Genomic DNA, 21,872 nt, shown 5'->3' on the forward strand with positions numbered 1-21,872 from the left:
GAACGGCTGCTCTACGTGTGCAAAAGCCACCCTTGGTTCTCAAGCGAGAAAGAAAAAGTTGAGAAGCGTCGAGCAATCGCCGATTCGGTATCTCGTTAGACTCGTCGCAATTCAAGGCGTTCATTGCCGCGTCCTTGTTCCGTTCACAAGCCGACGCGACAGTTGGAATCAGGAGTCGCGAACCTAGACTGGCGGGGAAACGGATCGGCACAAGAAATCAATCAAGCGAGGGAGAAAAAGTTGAGGGATTTTGGGGTAGCAGGGAATGAAAAACAGCAGGGAAGTGGCGCGAAAGCACAACGCCTCGTGAATTTTTAAATGAGAGATTTTTGACAAGTCATACCTCGACAAGAACGCCCTTGAAGTTCTGGCTCATCGTGACGCTTCCGAGTTTAACGCAGAAGTCGCCGATTTCGAATCTCGGTCCCTTGGCCTCGACCTTGGTCTGCTTTTTACTCGTGTATATGCTGGTCATCTTCAGCATGAGAAGGTCAAAGAGACCGTCCGCGATAAGAGGAACCACCTTGGTCCCCGACTCGAGTACGGCGAAAACGGAGGCCGGCTGTTCGGAGTTGTGCAGGACGTGGACGGTCTTCGGGGAACCTGAAAATGGAAATTGGATCTTAGAAGCTAATTACCCACTTACATACACCCGCTAATTGCAATGTATATTTTAATTCAGTTCCCAGAGCTTTTATCGGGCTTACTAGAATCTCCAGCGGAGATATTCTCCGAGTGGAAAAAGGTGTAAAGAAATAAAGAGCGATGAAAACTTGGACGAGATATCCGAGCAAAGGTCGAACTGCACCGCTTTTCTCTTCACCAGACCTCGTGTCTCTTTTGTCGTTTTATATCACACCTTCGAACTTTAAAACAGAGCCAGTTTTCCCAGTACAAAAAATTTCAGCTAACGAATTCAATGTCTAACGAGAAAGCTGTGCCAATTGCAATGCAGCGATGCCACTCTCCGCGGATGTTGGAATATGAAGGATAACGCGGATACGAGTCAGCGACATCCCTTCGAGGGTGATCTTCAACTGTTACGGAACTTCGCGACAGCGCTTCCTGACAAGCTTAAGTTAATCAAGTCTAGTCTCTCCGCTCATCTCTCCCACTGTTTGCTACAACGCCGTGACGGCTGTCCATTCCCCGCACGAAATTACTCGCCAAATCCATATTGGTCCAAAAGTCACCCCGAAGAAGTTGGTGAAACTTCATAAAAGGAAGGGTATGTTTTATCAAAGATGTTGGGTTAAGAAACACCAAACATATTTTCATGAAACGTCACTGACTTTCGACGATTTTAAAACCTGTCGGGCCCTTTTACATATCATTCTTCTACGTCCATCCCTTCAATTCTGATTCTCGACGTATCCCCAAATGACGACGAAACTGATGGTAAACGAGTAGCTACAACCTTCGACGGAATAAAATTGCGAGTAAAGTTAATAACTGCAGTGATGCATCCGGGTCTTGGTGCGGTTCGGCAGGGCTTGGGAGACGCAGATCGCCTACACACGTTGCACGGGGATAAACGAAGAACGTACGTGCGAAATGCCCTGAATATTCATAAACCCTCTGCTTAATAGAGGGTCGCAATGGGGCGCGGAGACCCGCCCCCGTTTATACACGCCATACACACCCTGCAAAGACGTCCCGTCTCGATGCACATGGATTTGGGTGGATAGTGTGGGTGCACGGAACCTGGTATACGCAGGTAGCTCGTGGTATGAATTATTTATGCCTGTGCCCCAAGAGTCAGAGGGCAAGATTCGCCGGTCCGTAGGCACGATGGTTATGCGCGCGGATTCGGTGTTGGTAAAGGCGAGGCTGCATCGAGTGACAAAATCCTTACAACTACGGGTCTCGGAGCCGAGTCATGGACATTTTATAACCCCTAATTTGAGGTTCTTCACCGCAATTTTATACCGTCGTTTTGTTTTTATTTGATTCGTTTTTCTTTCGTTTTATGCCCCGGTGATCGTGGTTACAACGATTCTTCAGGGAATCGAATAACGGTGCAGTGACGAACTCGGCCGTTCAGGGTATCTCGATATGATTTCCCTTGCTATGCAGGGTGTCTGTTTCAAGTATCTGCAACTAATAACAAAAGCGAGCTGATAATAAATCCGCGCACTGGCTATCGGCTGATCTGAATTTCGACTCGATTATGTCCTTTGTTCATGCTTTTCATCGAAGTCAAGAATTTTCTGGGGCAAAAGCTCGATTTTATCCAAGGTAAACGTATTTGTCTTCAATACCAGTTTTTCACTGGAGTATTAAAATACTCACGTAACGTATGTTTGTTATATACCTATGTATTCAAATGCCGGCGACGAGTTTGAAAGCGTATGAAGAACTGTTCTGGAAGTACAAAATGTATGCGGCAGATACGGCCGGAAACGGAAGGGAGAGCAGAGAACCGTTTCAAGACCTTTTTCTTGTCGAATTGAATAATAAAAATAGTCAGAATCACTTGAAATATTCAGAAACATGTTCAAAATTTCATAAGAAATTCCTGTGTGTAAAGATTCCGGAGATTTTTTCAGTTTTCCAGGTCACTAAACGCCCCGATAACGCATGCACCATTAGGTTACCGCAGCCCCTCGTGAGGCTTTCTTGTCATTACACGAATACCGCCGAAGAGGAAAAAATTTATAGAACAAATTCTAGAACATTTTCAATCACCGAGTAAAATAAAATCGTTTCAGTTTATTTTTAAGATTGAAATCGATATTATTCCGCGATTGAAGAAAAAGATGATACTTGGATTCAAGGAAATTTTCTTGTATTTACAAGTCTTCGCGGGTGGTAATTTTCACGATCGTCAAACCGTAGGATAAGCTTGAGATATGCGTAACAATTTCTAGTTTTCATATCTATTACAGCCTGGAGCCGTAACGTTTAAGTTGCATCGTTGGTCACAGGCAAACAGACATGCGGTTATACGATTGTGGGCTTTGTGTGTGACTTGGAGTTTGACTTTGACGTTGCCTTTGCATAGGGAGAGTACGAGTATAACTCGAAATCGTCTTTCACTTCGGAGACGGTCGGCTATCCACGAAAGATTTCATTTCGTCTCGCCTAAACAGTGGATCATGATTCCAGACATTTGACGGCTTCTTAAAGAAGAGAGCCAGTTTTCACAGTTGAAAAAAAAGGTGATCGGCTCTATAGATCAGAAATCATCACAAGCAGGAAATGTAGAAATAATGAAAAGATAAAACTGTATCAATTTGACAAGAAGAACCGGAAAATTAGCGCGACGTTATTTCGAACGATATAACAATACCTTTCGTCCGTCAACCTGCGGGTCTTCATGCCTACGCCACATGAGTAAATAGGTACGTTGACAATGTATATAGTAGGAGAAAGTTGGCTAAGTAGTACCATTGTGGATTTTCCGATTTTAAAAATTTTTCCCATCTCTCAAACGACACTGATCCAATAATTTTCATACTCTACACTTCTTTAGGAATAACTATAAAAATTAGCGTAGTTTCAAATTGAAAATAAAGGAAGGGAGACATTTTTTTTAATCTCTGCAAACGGGACAACTTAGCCGACTGGTAGGGTAAGTCGTACCACCGTAAAATTCACGAAAATATGAAAAAAATTTTTTATAAAGCTCCACCAATGTAAGACTGAGTCTCACTAGAGAGACTAAAAGTGGTACGAGTTATCCGATTACGCACTGTTTCCTACAAACTTTCCTTACTTCGCATTCGGCGATCATAACCTGAATGTTAAAGCATCAAAGTAACCGGAGGAAACTAAACTTGCATACTATTAATGCTACAATGTATTATTTGGTTTCTTATGATCGCAGTGGCTTGACTGGTGACCTCCAAAAACCACATCAAGTACCAGTGAAATAAACAATTAAAAGTACATTCGCGAAAAGTTGTTCGACGCGCCTCTTCATTTCGATCGGTGTTTCATTTCACTCAGACTTCAATTTCGATTCACGAGACGGTAGTTATTTGCCATACTTTTCGAGATATTAAAATGGTAGGACTAACCGGCCGGAATACAACTTAGCCGACTTTCCCCTATTTGGACACGTCGGTATTCGTGCAAGTAGATTCGCTTGTGTAAGTGCGGTTATACGACAACGCGGAACCAAGTACCAAGCCAATTACGCGCTAAATCACGAGCTTACACCAGGAGCGAGCCAGCGGTACAATGCATCCCTCGATGCAATGCAGATTCAGATATGCATGCGCATTGCGGGGGAGTCTCTATCCCTCCCCCTCCTTCCTTCACTCTCTCTCTCTCTCTCTCTATCTCTCAGTCTCTGCATGCTGGCGCTTTTCGAGAGCTTATAAACACTGAGGTGGACAGTGCGATTGAGTCCGAGCCCTGGAAACGATAATTTAGAAGCTGGAATGAGACGGGCTTTGTTCAACGAGTGTGTGCTAGAATGAAATGCTAGGTGCGATCTTGCGGCTGATGGAATAAAGCACGCCGATCAAACGGCAAATTGAAACGTGAGCAGAGCTCCTACACGTGTTGCTATGGTTCCCGCGTAAGCTGTTGCAAAGGGTATCGCTAAGTAGATACGCTTTACTCGCTAAGAGGGAGAGTGCATTGCACACAGATCAGGAGATAGCGATTGATGCTGTTAGAGCACGTCACTCTTTGCTGTATCTCTCATTCACAGGCGATTCAGATGATAAGCGACGAACTTAACCTACTGCACCATTTATTCGTGAAAGAATTAGGCGTGTTCCAATATGCTGTATACAACCTCGGAAGGCCCTGCATGTATTTTCAACAGTCATCATCCAATTCGCGTTAAAGCTCTTATTCCGCACTCAGAGGTTTACTTTGTGGACAAAGCTTCTTACGGCGGGCTTTCTTCCTTTTGTTTTACCGTACAGTGGAGTCTTTGGTCCGTGGCCCAAGTGAGAGGTCTAGATTGTAAACATGTGAGTTAGTTGAACGATTTTGTCTTGTGAGAGGTGCGAGATTCCGGAGCATGAGATTAATACGATTGCTGACAAAGAGGCAGAAAGGAAAGAGAGCAGGTAAAGAAATGCGATAATGTGGATAATACTGGTAGAGCCATGGCGGAAAACCGAATAATGGGTCGCAATATAACGAGATGCTGTTTAGGTGCTCGTTACGAAGTTCGAAAAAATTTCTCAATCGGTTAAACGCGTTTAAAATATACCGAAAAAAATACAACCTTCGTCTAAAGGTCACCAACTTTACTCGCTGGATTCTCGTACGATAGCTGAAGTATGGTGGATTAAGAATTTCCGCTCGAAAGCAAAAATACCCGAATCGCAGACTGGATTCCGAGAAGTGAAGAAACCAAGAATCTTCACGGGCCATCGGACCGTTCGAGAGGAGTATGCAGGATGCGGCATGTAGTCCAAGCGTCGCTCCCTTTTAATACAAGTTTTTTTCTCCCCCCTGCACGTTGAAAGGTATATATGTAGAATTCGTGTCAGCCTCTTTTCATTCCCCTGAGCCCATAGCCAGACAGTTTTCATTTGGAGGAGGTCGCGCAAGTATTTTTAGGCAGTATTTTTCGAGAACCCCGCAGCATCTTCCCTCCCTCCCTCTTCTCGATTATTCTCACTATACGGAGGCCTCGTCTGCGATCCCCTTTTCCGCCTCAGGCACCCCTCGAAAAGGGGGCCTCAAGCCAGGCCGTAATAAGACTCTGATAACACGTAGGAAGGTGGTGGGTACGATTCTTCGCTATCGACCCTGGCACCAGAAGGCCTCTCTCCACGCCGGAGCGATTTGCTGTCTTAATGAGTTACTGACGATGTACCAACCCTGGCTTGCAGAGGTCTACCTACTTGAGCCCGGGTTCGAACCTCGAAGCCTAGCGTCGCTCTCTCTCTCTCTCTCCTTCTCCGACTCGCCCCAAATAACTTTGGACGTAACTCGAGCGGAGCGTCCTTCCGGCGGAATAACATCCCTTGATGCCGCAAGGGCAAAACGCGCGTGCGTTGCTAATGGGAATAAATTTCCCGCGTTCAACGACTCCACTTCACATACACTTACATAAATTTGCTCTCCAATGGTTTGAAACAACAAGCCTTTCGGACAGAGTGGCAGTTGACGAGGCAGCAAAGGCTTTACCGGACCAGCAGGAATGTTATAAGCGAGAACACCAGGATCCTGAGCCAATGCTTGGACGATGACTGGATCCGAGCATCGTGACTTCGGGCCATTGCAGGGTGCGTTGTGTCTAACTAAGAGTGAAAAGGTGTATGTACGAAGAGCAGATGTGTGACGGGTGTCGTTTTTAATTCCGTCTGGTGATCCCCGACTGATGGTGGTTAACGCGAAGTAAAGGAAGGTCTGGAACGAGTGCTGCGGCGTAAGACGTGGAAGAGAAACACAGCTAATGCAGCAACAGCATCCTTCCGTCCTGATACTCCAGGCTCTTTCATTCCGTGTGCTTCAGGCCTTTTACAAAATTATATTTAAACTCCAGGTTCAAAGAACCGGGGCGCCGCGCGCCGCGACGGACGAGATTTCGTTTTCATTCATCGCGCCGCCGCCTTCAACGTCGACGGACAAACCTGGCGTGCCATGAGACACGTGACTTTTACGACTACCGGTGACTTGGCGATTATGACAGCTTTGATCAGGCTGATTCATGAACCCCCGGTTCTTATATTTGTCCGGTAAGTCCATTTGCTTATCACTAAGGGATGCCAGACAGCGAATTCGACGAAACAAAATCCAGTTTATCGTCTGTGGCCAACGAATGACGAATCGAGTACATTCCGGGGCCTCTGTTTCCTCGACCACGAGTACGGGATTCCATATCGCTGAGGGCTATTATCCGCGACGAAATTGCTGTTCGATAACTATTTCCTGGCTAATGATAATATTGCGCGAGGGTTCACCACGGTGTTCGGGGTCCTCATAGAATCCCCAAAAACTACAACCGGAATCTCGTAAGGTTCGCTGGAACCTGAGGGTACGCCGACCTCCGGGTCGAGGGAGAATTTCCTATTTGAGGAGATTTGCGATCACTTTATTAAAAGTTCCTGCAGCTGCTACCGTCGTGCGACTATCCGCCCTGGATGCAAGAGTTTATAATACCGAGCCGTTTTCGAAAATAAAATAAGACGAAATTGCAAACAGAGGAAAAAGCCGACCCTGTGAAAAATAAAATTAACTTGTAAAAAAAAGGATTTGAACGAACGCCAATTCGGTCGTGCAGCAACGCTTCGCGCACAGCCCCGATGCTTTGCGAAACTGCGGAAGGCCAAGGGCTGTTTACACGGTCGAATGGTGTAAGATCGAAACACGCTCGGCTTCGGAAGCTATCGTGTTCTAAATGGGGCGGAAAATTGGCCGATTTTTGACAAAAATTGAATGCTGTGTATCTCGATATATACACAGTTTCTATACTTATACGCGAGTATTTCTCTGTCTGTATTCTTCTCATAGTCGTTGCAGAGGGCGCAAAGTACGGAGGGTTAAAAGGGTGTATCCGTTCACCCTGAAGCAGAGGGGATGAAGAAAAAAAAAAAAAAATGAATAAAAAAGACACAACTGTCGAAAACCACACTGGGTCAACCCCTCTATTTATTTTTCACCCCCTCGTCATTTTCCCTCTATTGTGTCCATAATACAGAGAAGTTTTTGACTGGTCCAAACCCATATAGTCAAAAACGCAGAGGGTGCGTTACGGGTCTTCTCCGCGTTTATCGTACGTACCTGGCGCATTTCCCGGATGGCACCCCCCGCTGGGGGAGTTTCTGAAGTGGAGGAAGGAGGGGTGGAGCCCCGGTGCGGAACGACCGCAAGCACACACGCGGTGCTTCAAATGAGATTTTATTGTCGTGTAATTTAATTCGTATTCATACCCCTTCGACGAAGGCATGTTATAAAAAAGCTTCGACGCCCCCTTCGGTACACGCAGGACCGTCCGACGCGACGAAGGGACGATCCGCTGCCTGTCACTCGTCAAACTTTAATAAATTCCTATGCCGGAACATCCTCGCGGCAGATCGAGATGGAAAAAATGCATTCTCACGTCGCGTCGGTGTAATACATACAATACGGGATTATCCGCGTATTTTATTATACGTAGAATTTATCATATCATCGTCGATTCTAATGGAATGAATATTATAAACTCCAGCGATTTGTAGCATCATCACGCAGCCCGCGAAGGGGTTGGATTAACATCTTAAAAGAAAAAGTAGAAAACCGTAAAACTCGATTTTAAAAATTAACCGAAAAGTGACTGATGAGAATCAGTTACCGCGCGTTAATTATATGGTTGAAAAAAAAATTTACTCTGAAAACTTTTTATTTCTCCTTAATTTTCTACCAACGAAAAAATTCCGTCAAACGAAAAATTTCCGAGCCTTTTCCCATCTACAGATAACACCACGGAACGTAGTAAAAAAAATGTGTTAATTATTATACTCAAGTGTAGAAACTTTTGCGGACAAAACCTTATTGTTAGCTATATTATCTCAACAATTTCTTTCTACGGCACGAAGACGAGTAAAAGACCTCAGAATGTTCAGAATCAACGAGGTACAAGCAGCAGTAGTTACATTGTCTGGGTCACAACGTCGGGTCTCCGAGAAATAATCGTCACTGTCATACTCGGTAGTTGGCTCGACGTCTCTGACGCATTCGAGGTCATACAACCCGCGTTAAACAGCGCATACGGTAATCCCGATTCGCTTTACAGCACCGAATAACGACACGAGCGGCCCTTGATTTAATAAACCAAAATATTTGTCCACCGCGTCTCAAAATCAATTAATACCTTCGCGTCCCTTATTTATCGACAAAAATCCGATCTCCATTGTGTCTCCGTTAGTGTACGGCAATAATTTCCCCGCCTCGCGGCTTACCGTGCCCAACGAAACCCTAACTTCGCACACACGTACACGGTGTGCAGGTATTATAGTTGGGTACAGATGAATCCTGACCCATTGAACGCAGATAATAGACATAAAAAATCCATCTCCCAGCCACGCGCCAATCTCCACCCCTCTCGTAATCCTTACGTAAGAAATTAACGAAAATTTCAATCACCTTCCACCCCCCTCCCCCGAACTCCGACCTATGCCAACGACAAGCCGACACCTCTTTCCGCACAATTTTTTCTACCTCCGCACCCCCGTCGACGAGGAACCGGTGTCACTACCACCGGGACTTAGCAAAGGTTAGGGCGACCAATGGGAGTGAGGGCGAGGGCGAGGAGGTGGGCGAGGGAGTCGGGGAGGGTGGCGCCCGTCGAGGGGTAGTTTTGCGCAGGCTAGCGCATTGCCCACACCGCGGTGTCGACGGAGCGGTCCAACCTCGGCGTCGCCGGGGTAGTTCAGTCGGCCGCGAATCCGCGTGGGGGAAACCCGGACCCCCTCTCAGCTGTCGTTGGTTTGAAACAGCGATCGGTCGGTCACCCTGCAGCCCTGCCCTGACCCTCCTGCACCCTGGAGGCTCTCGCTCAGCGTGGCCTAGTCTAGCCCGTCCCGACCTAGTCATGGCCTATCTTAACACTCGGAGGACGGGCAAACAAAGGCTGCGCTGAGCCTCGAGTCCCGAAACTGCAGCCCCCGTTGAAGGGGGAGAGGGAGGCGCGAAAATTAGTTACGTTTTCAGTTCAGTTATCGGGTCGCGGTTGACGTGGATAGGTCGAAACCCACCGCGGTGGGAAACGTTTCAATTTTCGCAAACTTCGAATCGGTCACGGCGTTTTTCGTCAACGAGAAAAATTTGATTCTCGTTTGTTGTTGTTCTTTTTTCTTTCTTCTTCTTTTCACCCCGTGCATACGGTTTTTAATTTTTTTGTTCTTTTATTTTATCGGGCAAGTTAGATCTCGGTTTTCGGAATTTTAAACTGGTACTTTACCAACGATAAACAAGAGAGAAATTTCTTAACAACGATACAGGGGAGGGAAATAAATTTGAAATAGCAGAGAGAGGGAGGATCGGCCGGTGAATAGTCGGTAATTTATTACGATTTAAATGTCTCGCGATAGGGGGGGATAACGCCGCGGTGCAAAATGATCGCGTATCTAGTAACCTAGTCCGTGCAATTTCTGTGCCCGTTGTGTGAGAATCGTGGGCACGAAGCCAGTGCACTGCGGTTGTCGACTCGCTGAGTATTCGTATGCAATTTCGATGGAGATGGGTAGAGAGGCAATGGGGAAAGAGGTTTTTTATTCTCCGCGGTTATGATTGATACGCTAGTGAATGAAGTTCGTCGGCAGTCAATCACCGCGGTAAAGCGGCTCTCAATTATTAACGAGCGGCGATTGATTGGCCGGGGGTGTGAAGAATTGGAGAAAACACCTAAGCCCGCTATCGAGTCAACCCTTTAAAGTTCCGAACTACCAAACGCGTCGCTTTATTCGCTACAATTTCTGCTGCTCGACACCGTCGGGGTGCAAATATTATATTCTTGTATTATGTTTCGTTAATGCGATACAGAATTTACGAAACCAGAAAACGAGGGAAACGAGTTCGAGTGATTGCTGGGAGGTAAATGATTGACGACATATTCCGACGGGGTGAATTTAAATTACAATCTACAGAAATTAATCACGATCGTGATTTTTTTGTATTACATTCATTCTTCACATCGTTGTAATTTGTGCAAAAAAAAATCGGACGCTCTCTTTACGCGGCAAGATTGAAATAAAAAAAAGCCCCTCATTCGCTAGGCCAAGGTCAACTACCCCATCCAACATTCCGACAACACGATCCAAAGAAAGAATCAGCTGATTATTCGCCGCAAGAGCAGCGCTGTATAGTAGGAATAGAAAAAGGGAAGACCGAAAAAATGAATAGAGAGTAACTATCGCTCCTGGTGAACGGCGTGCAATTTATCCCGATTTAAATGTCACTCGAGACAATCCCAGTTTGATATTGAAATTAATTTCCGCTCTTCGCGCTCCGCGTGGCGTGAATTGCGGCCGATGAAGTTGCGGGCTCGATTCATTTTGCGGTTCGTGGTTGGTACCGGAAGTTCCAATCAGCTAATGCGATTCACCTATTTACGAATTCTCGTCTCGACGTAACGGCGGAGAGAATAGAGAAAATAGAAAAAACTTCGAGGAACGGTGCGACGGAAAAACGGACGGCTGCTTGTTCCCTCCGGTGAATTGCAACCAATTTATTCAGATTCAAGTGTCAACCGGGTACAATACGCGCGAATTTAAACATCCATCCTGATTTAGGCTCGTTGTAAATCGTGCACGGCGCAACGTAACGCTTAATTTATCACCTCCCGACCTCACGTTGTTTTTGTTTCTTCCTTTTTTTAAATATTTTTTTATGAAGCTAGGTTTTGCAATAATACAGCTCAGGAAAAAAAACATTGTAGTATTGTGATGGAGAAGATTGTGGTTTCTAGTATAATCATGATTTTGATCGTAAATTTTACGTTCCCAAACAGAAAAAAGTCACGGAAAAAATCGGAGCATCCAAAAAAAAAAAAAATGTATTTATTTTTTGCTGAACTGTGTAGTCATTTTTTGTTGAATCTTACATATTAAAAATCGAATTTCTCATCTAAATATTGCCTTTTTGAGTCATACAAGAAAATGTTGATAAGATAAATAACTAGAGCCAATTTTGATGAATTACGTTTGCTCCCGGGGTCGTTGACATCAAACCTTTTCAAGACTAGACAAATATGAAGGGCAACAAAACCGCTGTTGAGCAGTGATAATACGATTACCGCCTACCTGCTTTCGGTTCACGGACTTTACCCGTTATCATCGGACTGTAAGAGCAAAACATCGGCAGTCAGCGTGCTGCCAAATGACGCGAAACACCGCTTCGATCGTACCCGATTATTACTTGCATCAAGCGCGAATCAAACTCACGCATTGCTAAATAGTTCCGCACACTTCGACCCTCCTGAAATCTGCTTATTCGCATCGATTATCAATCATCAACTTTTCGTTCAACGACTCGAAGCGACTTTGTAGGTGGAATTATTCGGCATACCGAACAGCGCCAGTTACTTTATACCGCGAATAACGTGTCCATTAAAATTTCACAACGTCCGATAATTTCCGTCAATGCTTTACCGGAAAATGTGTTTTCTACTGGAATAAACATTCACCTGATAGGTTCTCATTCAAAATACGTACATAAGCTCGTGTTGCGAATAAAGATTAACAACAACTGTGCACACAGTTCGGATAATCGATTGAACGATTTGTAATTAATGTGCCCGCTGAACGAGACCGCTGAATTTTCGCTGATCAGTAGGCATAGAATTACCCGTCAAATTCAGTCAACCCAACTTTGGGTGCTCTCGATCGATACGCCTCGGCAGTATTGCACCGTTCAAGCAGGCTTTTAAAAAGCGAGGAAAATATTCGGACCGCGTATAATCGGCACTGCGTGGTCAGCATAAACTTCAAAGGAAAAAAGAACACCACCTTTGGCTATAAACCGCGGCTCTTTACCATTTCGTAGCTTGATATTTGGGATTTATGAATCCATCTTTCGGGATTTTGATTTCTCCGATGGAGACTTTCCGCGCGTTACCGCACATAAGAAGGCAAACTTGTTATGATATTTTTATACGCGTCGACGAACTATCGAAGTTTACGAAAGAAAATTTGAAAGAAGGAAAAAAAAAAGAAAAAAAAAGCAAATAACCGGGTTCGAGGTCCGAGAATTCCTTTTGTCCGCAGGATGGGATCTATCGATAATCAAATTCCCGGCGGGCGTGCAGGTTAATCGCGCGGTAGTGATGAAAATAACATCGGGATTAACGAAGGTTGAAGAAATGCACCGAACCATTAAGCTCGGAATAGAATCGACGGGATCCCGACTTTAAGCCCCGGTCGTCGAACGATCGATACGTCTCAATTACCACGGTGCAACATTCCGGACGTGGTTAAAAACCGGGTGGGCGTGTTGCCGCCGCCTGTCACTCTCGGTAAAAAGTGCATTACTAACTGCCGTGGTAACTAGCAGCCGATCGGATTTAACGCTCTATTCACTCTCACTATCGACAAATTCACCCCTATTAGCTATTTCGGTGAACCGGATATCTCGCGGGAGGATCCGGACGGGCAGCTTTGACAAATTGGGAAAATACAGCGTCGGTCACGATGTTATTGTCCGAGGAGTGAACTGAAATTTTTTTAGCACAGTAAAGAAACTTATAGAATAATATGACTTCGACGAATAGGCGGTTCGAGATTTTTTGATAGTCATTTCAGCCATTCGTAATATGAAATCGAATTTACCGAAATGGAAAAGTAACCGTTTCCATTTATCCGATTTCGGACGCTGATTGTGAGTTTTTTTTTTCAATTTTAGCTGAAAAAATAAACAATTCCTACAATTTTTTTGCTTTCAAAGCGGGAGCGATTTTTAAAAACATTCTTAGTCGTTCGTAGACTCATTTAATTGTTAATTCGAGAAAAAGTGAAGTCGACAAGCTGTACAAGTCCGGAGTTCGTAACTTCGTCGCTGTACCGAAGACAATGATTATCGAACACAGAACGCGGAAGGTCTGATAGGAGAATCGGAGGAAAAGGTACGGGGTAAACAGATATCGGTGCCATTCATCCTCTCCGTCATTCTGTCCGAGACAAGAACTGTAGGTTATAGGTAGGCGCGTCGGTTTGTCGTCGACACGATTCGGTGACCTCTTTATTGGCCGGTTATATCAGCGTGGAAGTTCGATAAATAGCGGCAGCGTGACGACGATATTGTAATAGAATGGAAAACGCATCGGTGAACGAGAGTGTTCTATGGGAAAGGGAGCGCCGTTCATATCTTCGCATCAATAAACAACCAACGACTAACGACGAATGACGATTCGCGTATCATGCAGGCGGAGAGGGGAGAGCGGAGGAAATCGCGTTTTATCCGTCGACGATGAAATCCTGTGAAAGAACGACGCGAATTGTTTTTCACCGACCACCGCGAAGCGATGAAAATCGTTCACGCGTCTTTATCGCGTTTTCAATTGCTCCACTGACCGCACTCGAAAGCTCCGGCAGCGAGTGACCCTTTCGAATTGATTCCTTGCCAGCGACAGAAGCTCCGTCTTTCTTTGTTTATCGAGGTCGAGTTTTTGGCCGTGGTGATTTATTCTTTCTTCTGTCTCTTTATTTTTATTTTATTTATTTATTTTTTTTTTTTTTTGTTTGGATGTCGTTTTTTGTGACTGATTCGATTACGCGAGTTAACGAAGGACTTTTTCCAGGGTTTAATTAATCGGTCAGCGTTAATTCCTCGCGTAGTAAAACCGCGCGCCGGAGGGAAAATAAAAAACAAACCACCCTGCCGCTAATGAGCATAGCGAACGACGCAAGAGAGAAGTGAAACGTTTCCGAGTGAAGAAGAGACGGGGAAATACAAAATGAAAAGTTGAAAATAAAATGTAAAACGAAAATAAATATCGGCAGTATGGATTTGAACGCAACTGTTTTCGAATAAAATATCTCATGACAATAATAAATAATACCAATACTGCACGAGGGCGAGTTACGTGCTCATAATTTTTTAAGTTAAAAGCATTATCTTAAACGACCGAAAAAATCTCACCGCAATTACTGGTAATTAACGAATCCCGTGCGAATCGGCAACGAAACGAATGAATTTCTGAAACGAAGAAGACGTTGAAATCCACGGCCTAAGACTAATGATTCAAACTATTTCAAGAGTCTTGAAAATCTCTCAGATGATCGAGCATTCTATACTAAGAATTATTTACACCTTGTATAAACTACGGAGATTAGTCAAATTGGAGGGACAAGTATAAATAAGACGATCCACCGCTTGCACTTAAATGTAAAAGGTAAACGTACAAAACCAGCCTGTGACTCGCGACTATACAGGCGGAAAGAAGAGAATAAAATAAATACGATAATAAATAAACCAAGGCCGTGTGTAAGTTTAAAAAATAAATCGAAATAAGCACCAATTCCCGCAAGTTTAAAATGCGATATAAATAACGTTGTGAAAGTGCATAATGGCTGAATTTATATGTAAACGTTCAACTTGTACCGGTTATAGACCACGGCTGAAACGCGGCAGGCAGAGGGAGGTATAATAAGAGATTCCTAATTTAAACGTCCGTCACGTGGTGTGCGACACATTAGTGAAATTGCTTCGTGAGGGAATAACTTTCTTGGAAATGAAATACCTGGGATAAAAAATCCGAACGAAGACGCAGGGACGCGGAGTAAGTGGAACGCCGGTGAAAAGAAGATATGATAATACACACGTTCGTGATTTATTGTCGGATGAAAGATTTTATGGTTCAACTGTTCAACGATTCTATTGTGGATTGATATATAACTGTACGTCGAGTTACGAGTAATTAACGAGCAAGCCGTATCGCAGGGTCGCGAAGAAGGAGAAACAACGACTTTGACGCGAAGCGATAAGGCAGGATTATACTTGCAATCAAAGCAACGAACTTACCCGTTCGACAACAAGGAAACCGATTCGCGACATCGACGCGAATTTACGATAACGGAATTCTATGCGGTCCGATATGTAATCAAAGTTCGCCGACTTCTTTATTATAAAGATTTATAGTCAAGAGAACGTAAGAAACGACATTTCTAACCAGGAATCCACGTGTGAACCAACAGATATGACGTGTTGCAGTAACGCCGATGCACGGAACCGAGGAATCTTCGTGCGGGAGAAGAAGAGAACGGTTTCCGTGCGCTGACTCGAAGGAGGAAAACAAGCACGTGTTACGTAACCAGGTGCAGATGTGCAGCATACGTAGAAGTATTCCTGGCTTGAACGATAGGCGATTTACGCGATCATGCGAGTGTACTTTACAGGCAAGTTGTAAAGAGCAGCGAGGGCAGGAAGAGGGAGAATAAAAAGGGAGGAAGAAAAAGAAGAGGAAGAAGAGAAGACTCGACGTCCTTACGGGGTGAAACATCGACACAGAGCAGGGAGGAGAAAGAGAAAGGGGGAAACCGGGGAGAGGGAGAAAGAGAGAGAGCCGAAGAGATGTCGCTGCACCATCAGTATTACGTAAGTATTTCCGCGGCCTCCTGCAATAACTTGCGAACATATCCATTAGACCCATTGGACCCGGCCGAGTTTAGTTGCAGCGATAACTCATCTGCGTCGTCCCGCGTTTCCCGGCCCATGTATTTCCTTGGGAGCAATTATACGATTAATTAGGGGAAAGCAGAGGACCCCTTGAAGTTGCGAGACTTATTGCCTGCAGGGCGTAGTTGGGACTATCGGTTATAAGCATCTTTGGAAAGTGGTTGGATCGGATGCTTGCGAGCGGACCTAAAACTCTACGAAATCGATCGAGAATCTTGACGAGAGGAATGCTTGTACGTACATAGATACCAGTTATATCGTATCTATGGGCGATATCCATTTCGTCGCGTGCTGCGCAAGCGGAACTCGGAACATATCCAGCATAGGCAGTCCGCTTTTATGACGTAGCAATATGTTACGGCTTTACCGTTTATTCGCATTCTTTAACCGCAGGGTTGGGTTTGTTTTTGCAACGTTGTAACAAGCCGTGATTCGTTGGGAGAGGAAATTTTACCCTCCGTTATGAAATTAAACATATAAGTCGTCCCCGATCGTAAAATACTGGCGAATCTTGTGAGGAGGTGATTCTTCGTCCCGTTAATTGCCCAATAGCTTGCCTGACCACTCGGAACGTAAATCACAGCACTAAGCGAAGTCCAACCTGAAGAAAAACACTTTGTCGCAACACCTGGGTCATTAATGAAAGATATGGTAATTTCCCACTCTGAATTCCAGACTCTGGAAAAATTCCTCAGCTTCTTCGCGGTAATTTTCGCAGCTAAAAACCGCTGAAACACTGTTTACGTCCAATTTGCGGTGGGGAGGAAAAACAAAGGGCTAATCGCTTATGGGTTAGATCACAAGTGATGTCAAGATTTCTATGATTTTATGCGATTCCCAATAATTAGACTACCAATTTCGTGCGATTTTAAACGATTTCAGATGATTCCAAGCGATTTCCGATCAAATTCTAAATGATTTATGCCTGAGCTTAAACGATTTAAAACAATTTTCAGTGTGTTAAGACAATTTTCAACGGATTGCACCGGAATCGTTTCGGACAGGGTGATTTTCCGATTTCAAAAACTAAATAGCTCCTCGGGAAGAATTAATTGAAGGCTGTAAAAAATGGTGGACCAGTGTGACGTGAAATCCTTTGATCATCGTAAGAGAAGGTAGCTTTAATCGACTCGGTTTGCGGGCCAAGAGCCAATCGATATCGTCGTCCTCGATTAGGCAGTCGACGAGAGTTGTTGAAAAAGCTTTCGGTGACAAGCAAAGCGTCGCGGCCTTGCGACGGTCGAATAATAAGGCAGGTGTATCAAAGAGCGAAACGCGGCTTGGCCAGTGGGCAAAATCCCTTGAGAAGTGTTTGCGATTAGCCGGAGCGTCGCGACGCTGCGTCGCCTGCGAGGCACGACCTCTTCCTTGTGGTTGTACGAGATATCGACCGGAGACGACCCTGGTTCCAGAGCCCGCGTGGCCTCCAGCTGCCCGTCCGCCTTCTTTCCTCGTTGCTTCCTTCCACCGCACGCCTCGTCGAGTAGTTAAAGAGGCCCTGACCGAACTCGCGTCAAGTCATCGTTCGGGAATCGCCTCTGTCAAGGTCCCCGGAGATTTCCCCGTGGTGAAGATCGTGGAAGCTCTCCCCTAGTTTTCCGATAAGAGATTGGTTAAATTTTTATGAAGCATATCTTCGCGCGAAAGGCGATTGCTGTTGCTGATCCCACCGCTGTCACCGCTTTTCTTTTAAGACTCCCTTCTTACGATCCGCGCTATGAACTTGCGACGCTGTTATCAGGAGGGGCGACAAAATTACCGAAACTACGACGCGTTTGGGTATACAATGAACTTTTCGAGGTTGCTTTTGAGCACCCAGCGATGATAGATAATGCGTAAGCTTCTCGATATTTGTATCTTTGCACACGAGACACCGATCAAAGCGATGTCAACTTGGGCTCAGACATAAACTAAGATGTCTGCTTTCCGAGAACAGGCGCGTCTGTATAATTTCTAACCACAAATTAGCACCGCGCAAGTGTTTCAAATAACGATTCATTATATTCTGTGATAAATCGCTACCGCGCTTTTGCGGTTCTGAATAAAGCGCGATCTCCACACGCCGAGTGAGAGGATATATTTAACAAATTTAGTACCAGTTGTCGGAGGTCCGGGTCGAGGGACGGAGCGATGAAACGTTGTAGTGGACACTCGCGCCTAAACTTATTCAGGAAAGATGAACTCGCGACGAAAGTTCGGTGAATTATTCCTCTGATTTATTCTTCGGTACTTCTTTTTTTTTTTCCTTACTTGTTCAAATCTCTTGCACGGTACAGCGTGTCGATTGTTTTAGTCGTGTTTAAAACTTTATAGTCTGTGAAAAAAGAGAGAGAGAGAGAGAACCGTGTAGGATGAAACCCGATGGTACACATGATCCTTCCGTTTTACGCCCCGGAGGGTTGTAAAATCGTCACGAGGTTTTGCCTAGTTTTCAAGTTTTCCACGCGATCGAACAAAGCAGTGAAAGAGGCAGGGAAAAATGGGAAACCCCCTTCAGCGAGCTACCACCTCGTCGTAAAATACTATAAGCCCCGGCGAGCAGGCGGCAGGTAATACGTCTGTATTCCACGGCGTAAAACCAGCGTAAAACCGACGTAAAACGGAAAGCCCGTCCGGGTGAGTTCGAAATTCGGGTGGTGCGGGCGTTACAGAGTCGGACGAAAAATAAAACATGAACTCGCCATCCGCGCCCAAACCGACTGGCAGGCTGTTTGGCCGGCGATATTCCACGCTGGTTTATGATAACATTGCATCGTACATAAAAGGGTTAGTGGCTTTGTGCGTGCCAGATAAAAATTTTTTTACAAATTGGTTTGCGGCCGGCAGCCCGGATGCGCCAATCGTTCTCACTCGCCGTACATTCCCTCAATTTCTATCCCGGGAATCGTTGCCAACAACTTTTCTATATACATGTATATGTGTATAAAGCGACTTAATTCATCCGCCACCTGATTCACCCAGAACCATATGGCACGCAAAAAAAGTATTAGAAAGTTGGCTCGAACCAAGGAGCAGCCGAACGTCTCTCAAACGAACAAGTTCAGATCCATATTGCACGTGATCAAAGATCATAAACCGTGGCGAAGTCTACGAAATTCGTGACACGGATCAAATTTTTCGATAAAAAATAAAATATTTCGGAAGAATGGTTCGGGGTTGAACGAATTTCATCGTGTTCAGAGGATCGTCAAAATTTGTAAAAAGCTTCGAAATTTTAAGACGTATGATAAAGTGACTGTCGTATAAGTACATTAAATAAGTTGAAAGGATAAAAACTTTAAAAAAAGAAATAGGCGTATTCAAGTAGAACGAATGCAGGTATCGTAGATCGTTTCTAACGATCGTCGAAAGAGAGTCCTTCACCTAAAAATTTATGGGATCAGACAGGAAGAGGAGCCCCAAGCATCGAGAGTAATTGACTAAAAATATCGTATCTCCCGGGTTTATCTCTGAGCGTGAAGAGTTGTTAATCATCGAGCTAATTTTCCGTTTCATTTTTAGACCAGATGGGAATCTCGATTAAAGCGTACATGCGTGCCTTCTGCCGTACATCATTTCGTAACACGTAGCTATCACGCGGTTGGAGAAGTAAAGTGGCGAGCGATCAATATTTGGTTCGTATTTGAATCGAAGGTACGGGGAAACATCGTCAAGAACCAGCCAGTGCCTCGATGAAAACAAAGTGGCTGCAAGGAACAAAGGAAAACACGCGTCAACGCCCCGTAGGCGAGGAGGCGGTGGTCGGCAGGCAGTTTGGACAAGGGTACGATTAATAAACGTCAAGCACACCGTCTGACGAAATCCAGTGGATTATAAGAGGAACAGTTATTACGGAGGAGGAAACTGGCCAGGAATGCTGAGGACCGAATCCAGATCCCGAGCGGAGTCTGCAGCTGGGGCTTGTCCAATGGGGCGTCTCATTCCCACGGCTGATCCTACTTAACGAAATACAACCGCAAGGAAAGTTTGTCATCAGATTTATCCGCCGATGAAGAACCCCCCGTAATCCGTAAATGCCGGTCGTTGCGCGCATTAGGAGTAAATTACTCGGTAACATGTTGGCGAGTATTTAACTCGTACGAGAACGAAAAGCTCGGCACTGCGCCGAGCCGAGGCGAGGCGTGTGCGAAGCCGGAGCGCAAAAAGCACCGAGATCCACCCCGCTAAGCCACGAAAGAGATTAAAAAAGAGAATGAAAAATGAAAAAACTGAGTACAACGGGGCAAAAAGGGAACGCGAGGCGGGGCGAGGAGAGGAAAAACCGAGTCGTGCGGGTCTACTGCCAAAACCCGCGACCCAGATACGGATCGACCCACCGCTGCTGCTCCTCCGACCGACCCGGAGGGAACTCGGAGGACGATAGGTTCGCCTCCTTCTGCCCTCGGCAGCGGCCTGCTCCATACGCTTCGATGCATCACCCCGCCTAAAGTGCACTTACAATTACAACCGCCGTATAGCAGTCTTCTTCGTTGTACGTTTGGGGTTATCAACCACCGGGAACGGGACAGCGCCTGCATCGGAGCAAAGAGAATAATAGCTGACTACTCGGTTCCGTTCTCTGTTCGTCCATGCAGGTTCCGTCATTCGCGGGGTTCCGTACGATGAAAGAAGATCAACAAGAACACACCGGTTCTCGAAGACAGTGAAATCCGCGGTACTCTAATCTCGGAAACCCTTCAAGTCAACCTCCGAGGATATTAAGCTGCAGTTGGTTTCCAATGTTGAAATCGAACGAACCAATTATGAGTTTGTCGATAAATTACTTCCGATTTCGGTGCCAATTACGAAACGTCTTTGGGCATGCCTGTTTCAACTCATTATGGTAAATTGTGACTCTTTTTAACAAGGGTAAAAATGTGGTGATTCGCGTCAGGTGTTCGAACGTATATGTCAATAATTTATACGCAGTTTTAATACAGACAAAAAAAGTCCGAATCACGTCGACAAGATTTAGGCACTGCGTCGAATTCAGTAATTTACAATTCGATTTTCATTCAACGAATAGAAAAGCACCGTTAGATTTCCTCCAAGAAATTACAATAAATGCCTACTCTCTCCCAACCTTTTTCTTCGATGAGAGCACAGGTGCAACTTCGGCCATCGAATCGTGTTTCCCGAAACTTGATTTCGGGCCTGGAGGCGACGGTTCAACCTGTTTCACGGATCTAAGGACGCCAGTTTGTCTGGTGTAGAGAAGTCGCAGTTGGAATGTGTCGTCGGAATAACCGGACGTGAGGACTTCCGTGTAATTATTCAGGCGGTTGCGCAAGTGGCCAATGGCCAGTGGCCATGAGAAGAGGCAACAGACTTGGAGAATCTGTCCGTAGGCGAGAGAAATATATATTCAAACGCGAAAACCCGCAGGTTCGAAACTAATTTAATCTAAAGTTAACGTTAATCTGATGAATATAAATGAATTCAATGGCGGCCGACCCGCGCCTTGAGCCGAGGGCCGCTTGCGGATCGGAAGGTCAATGTTTCCGCGTCCTTCTCCCTTCGCCCCAATCCTTCACCCTTGAGTGCCGGCGCTAAAACATCACCGGGCTCAGCCGCGGCGGCCGTCTGGAGCAGGCGCTGCCCGTTCTTCTTTCAGGGGGATGTCCATAAATTAGACAGTGCTATTTCGGCACTCCGAACCCCTGAGCTTAGCCTGGAAAAAATAATTAAGCCCGCCTTTGAACCGGCTGATCGCAACGAGGTATCGAATTTTTGTCAATGACTTCTGAGCTGTACGGTCGGTGAACGGGAAAATAAGATAGGCTAGCTGGTTATTGCGGGCCGTACTTATGTCAGTCTGGATTACGCAA

General features: G+C 45.3%; 2 protein-coding genes across 14 annotated transcripts in view; one reads left to right on the plus strand and one right to left on the minus strand.

Annotated features, from left to right (window-relative positions):
* LOC124310439 (mediator of RNA polymerase II transcription subunit 20) overlaps window positions 1-21,872 on the minus strand; it is a 90,265-nt gene that overhangs the window by 8,521 nt on the left and 59,872 nt on the right. The window contains exon 3 of the mRNA XM_046774393.1: window positions 344-603. Within this exon, the coding sequence (XP_046630349.1) occupies window positions 344-603 (260 nt within the window). The remainder of the gene's footprint in view (window positions 1-343; window positions 604-21,872) is intronic.
* LOC124310435 (facilitated trehalose transporter Tret1-like) overlaps window positions 9,297-21,872 on the plus strand; it is a 67,981-nt gene continuing 55,405 nt past the window's right edge. The window contains exons 1-3 of one of the 13 annotated variants that reach the window (XM_046774388.1): window positions 9,297-10,517; window positions 14,189-14,874; window positions 15,001-15,984. In XM_046774388.1, coding sequence (XP_046630344.1) covers window positions 15,961-15,984 — 24 coding nt within the window. In that variant the 5' untranslated portion in view covers window positions 9,297-10,517; window positions 14,189-14,874; window positions 15,001-15,960. The other 12 variants (XM_046774389.1, XM_046774377.1, XM_046774379.1 and 9 more) reach the window with 12 other exon arrangements.

This window comes from Neodiprion virginianus, chromosome 1 (genome assembly GCF_021901495.1).
Source record: "Neodiprion virginianus isolate iyNeoVirg1 chromosome 1, iyNeoVirg1.1, whole genome shotgun sequence".
In the NCBI taxonomy this organism is placed as follows: Eukaryota; Metazoa; Arthropoda; class Insecta; order Hymenoptera; family Diprionidae; genus Neodiprion; species Neodiprion virginianus.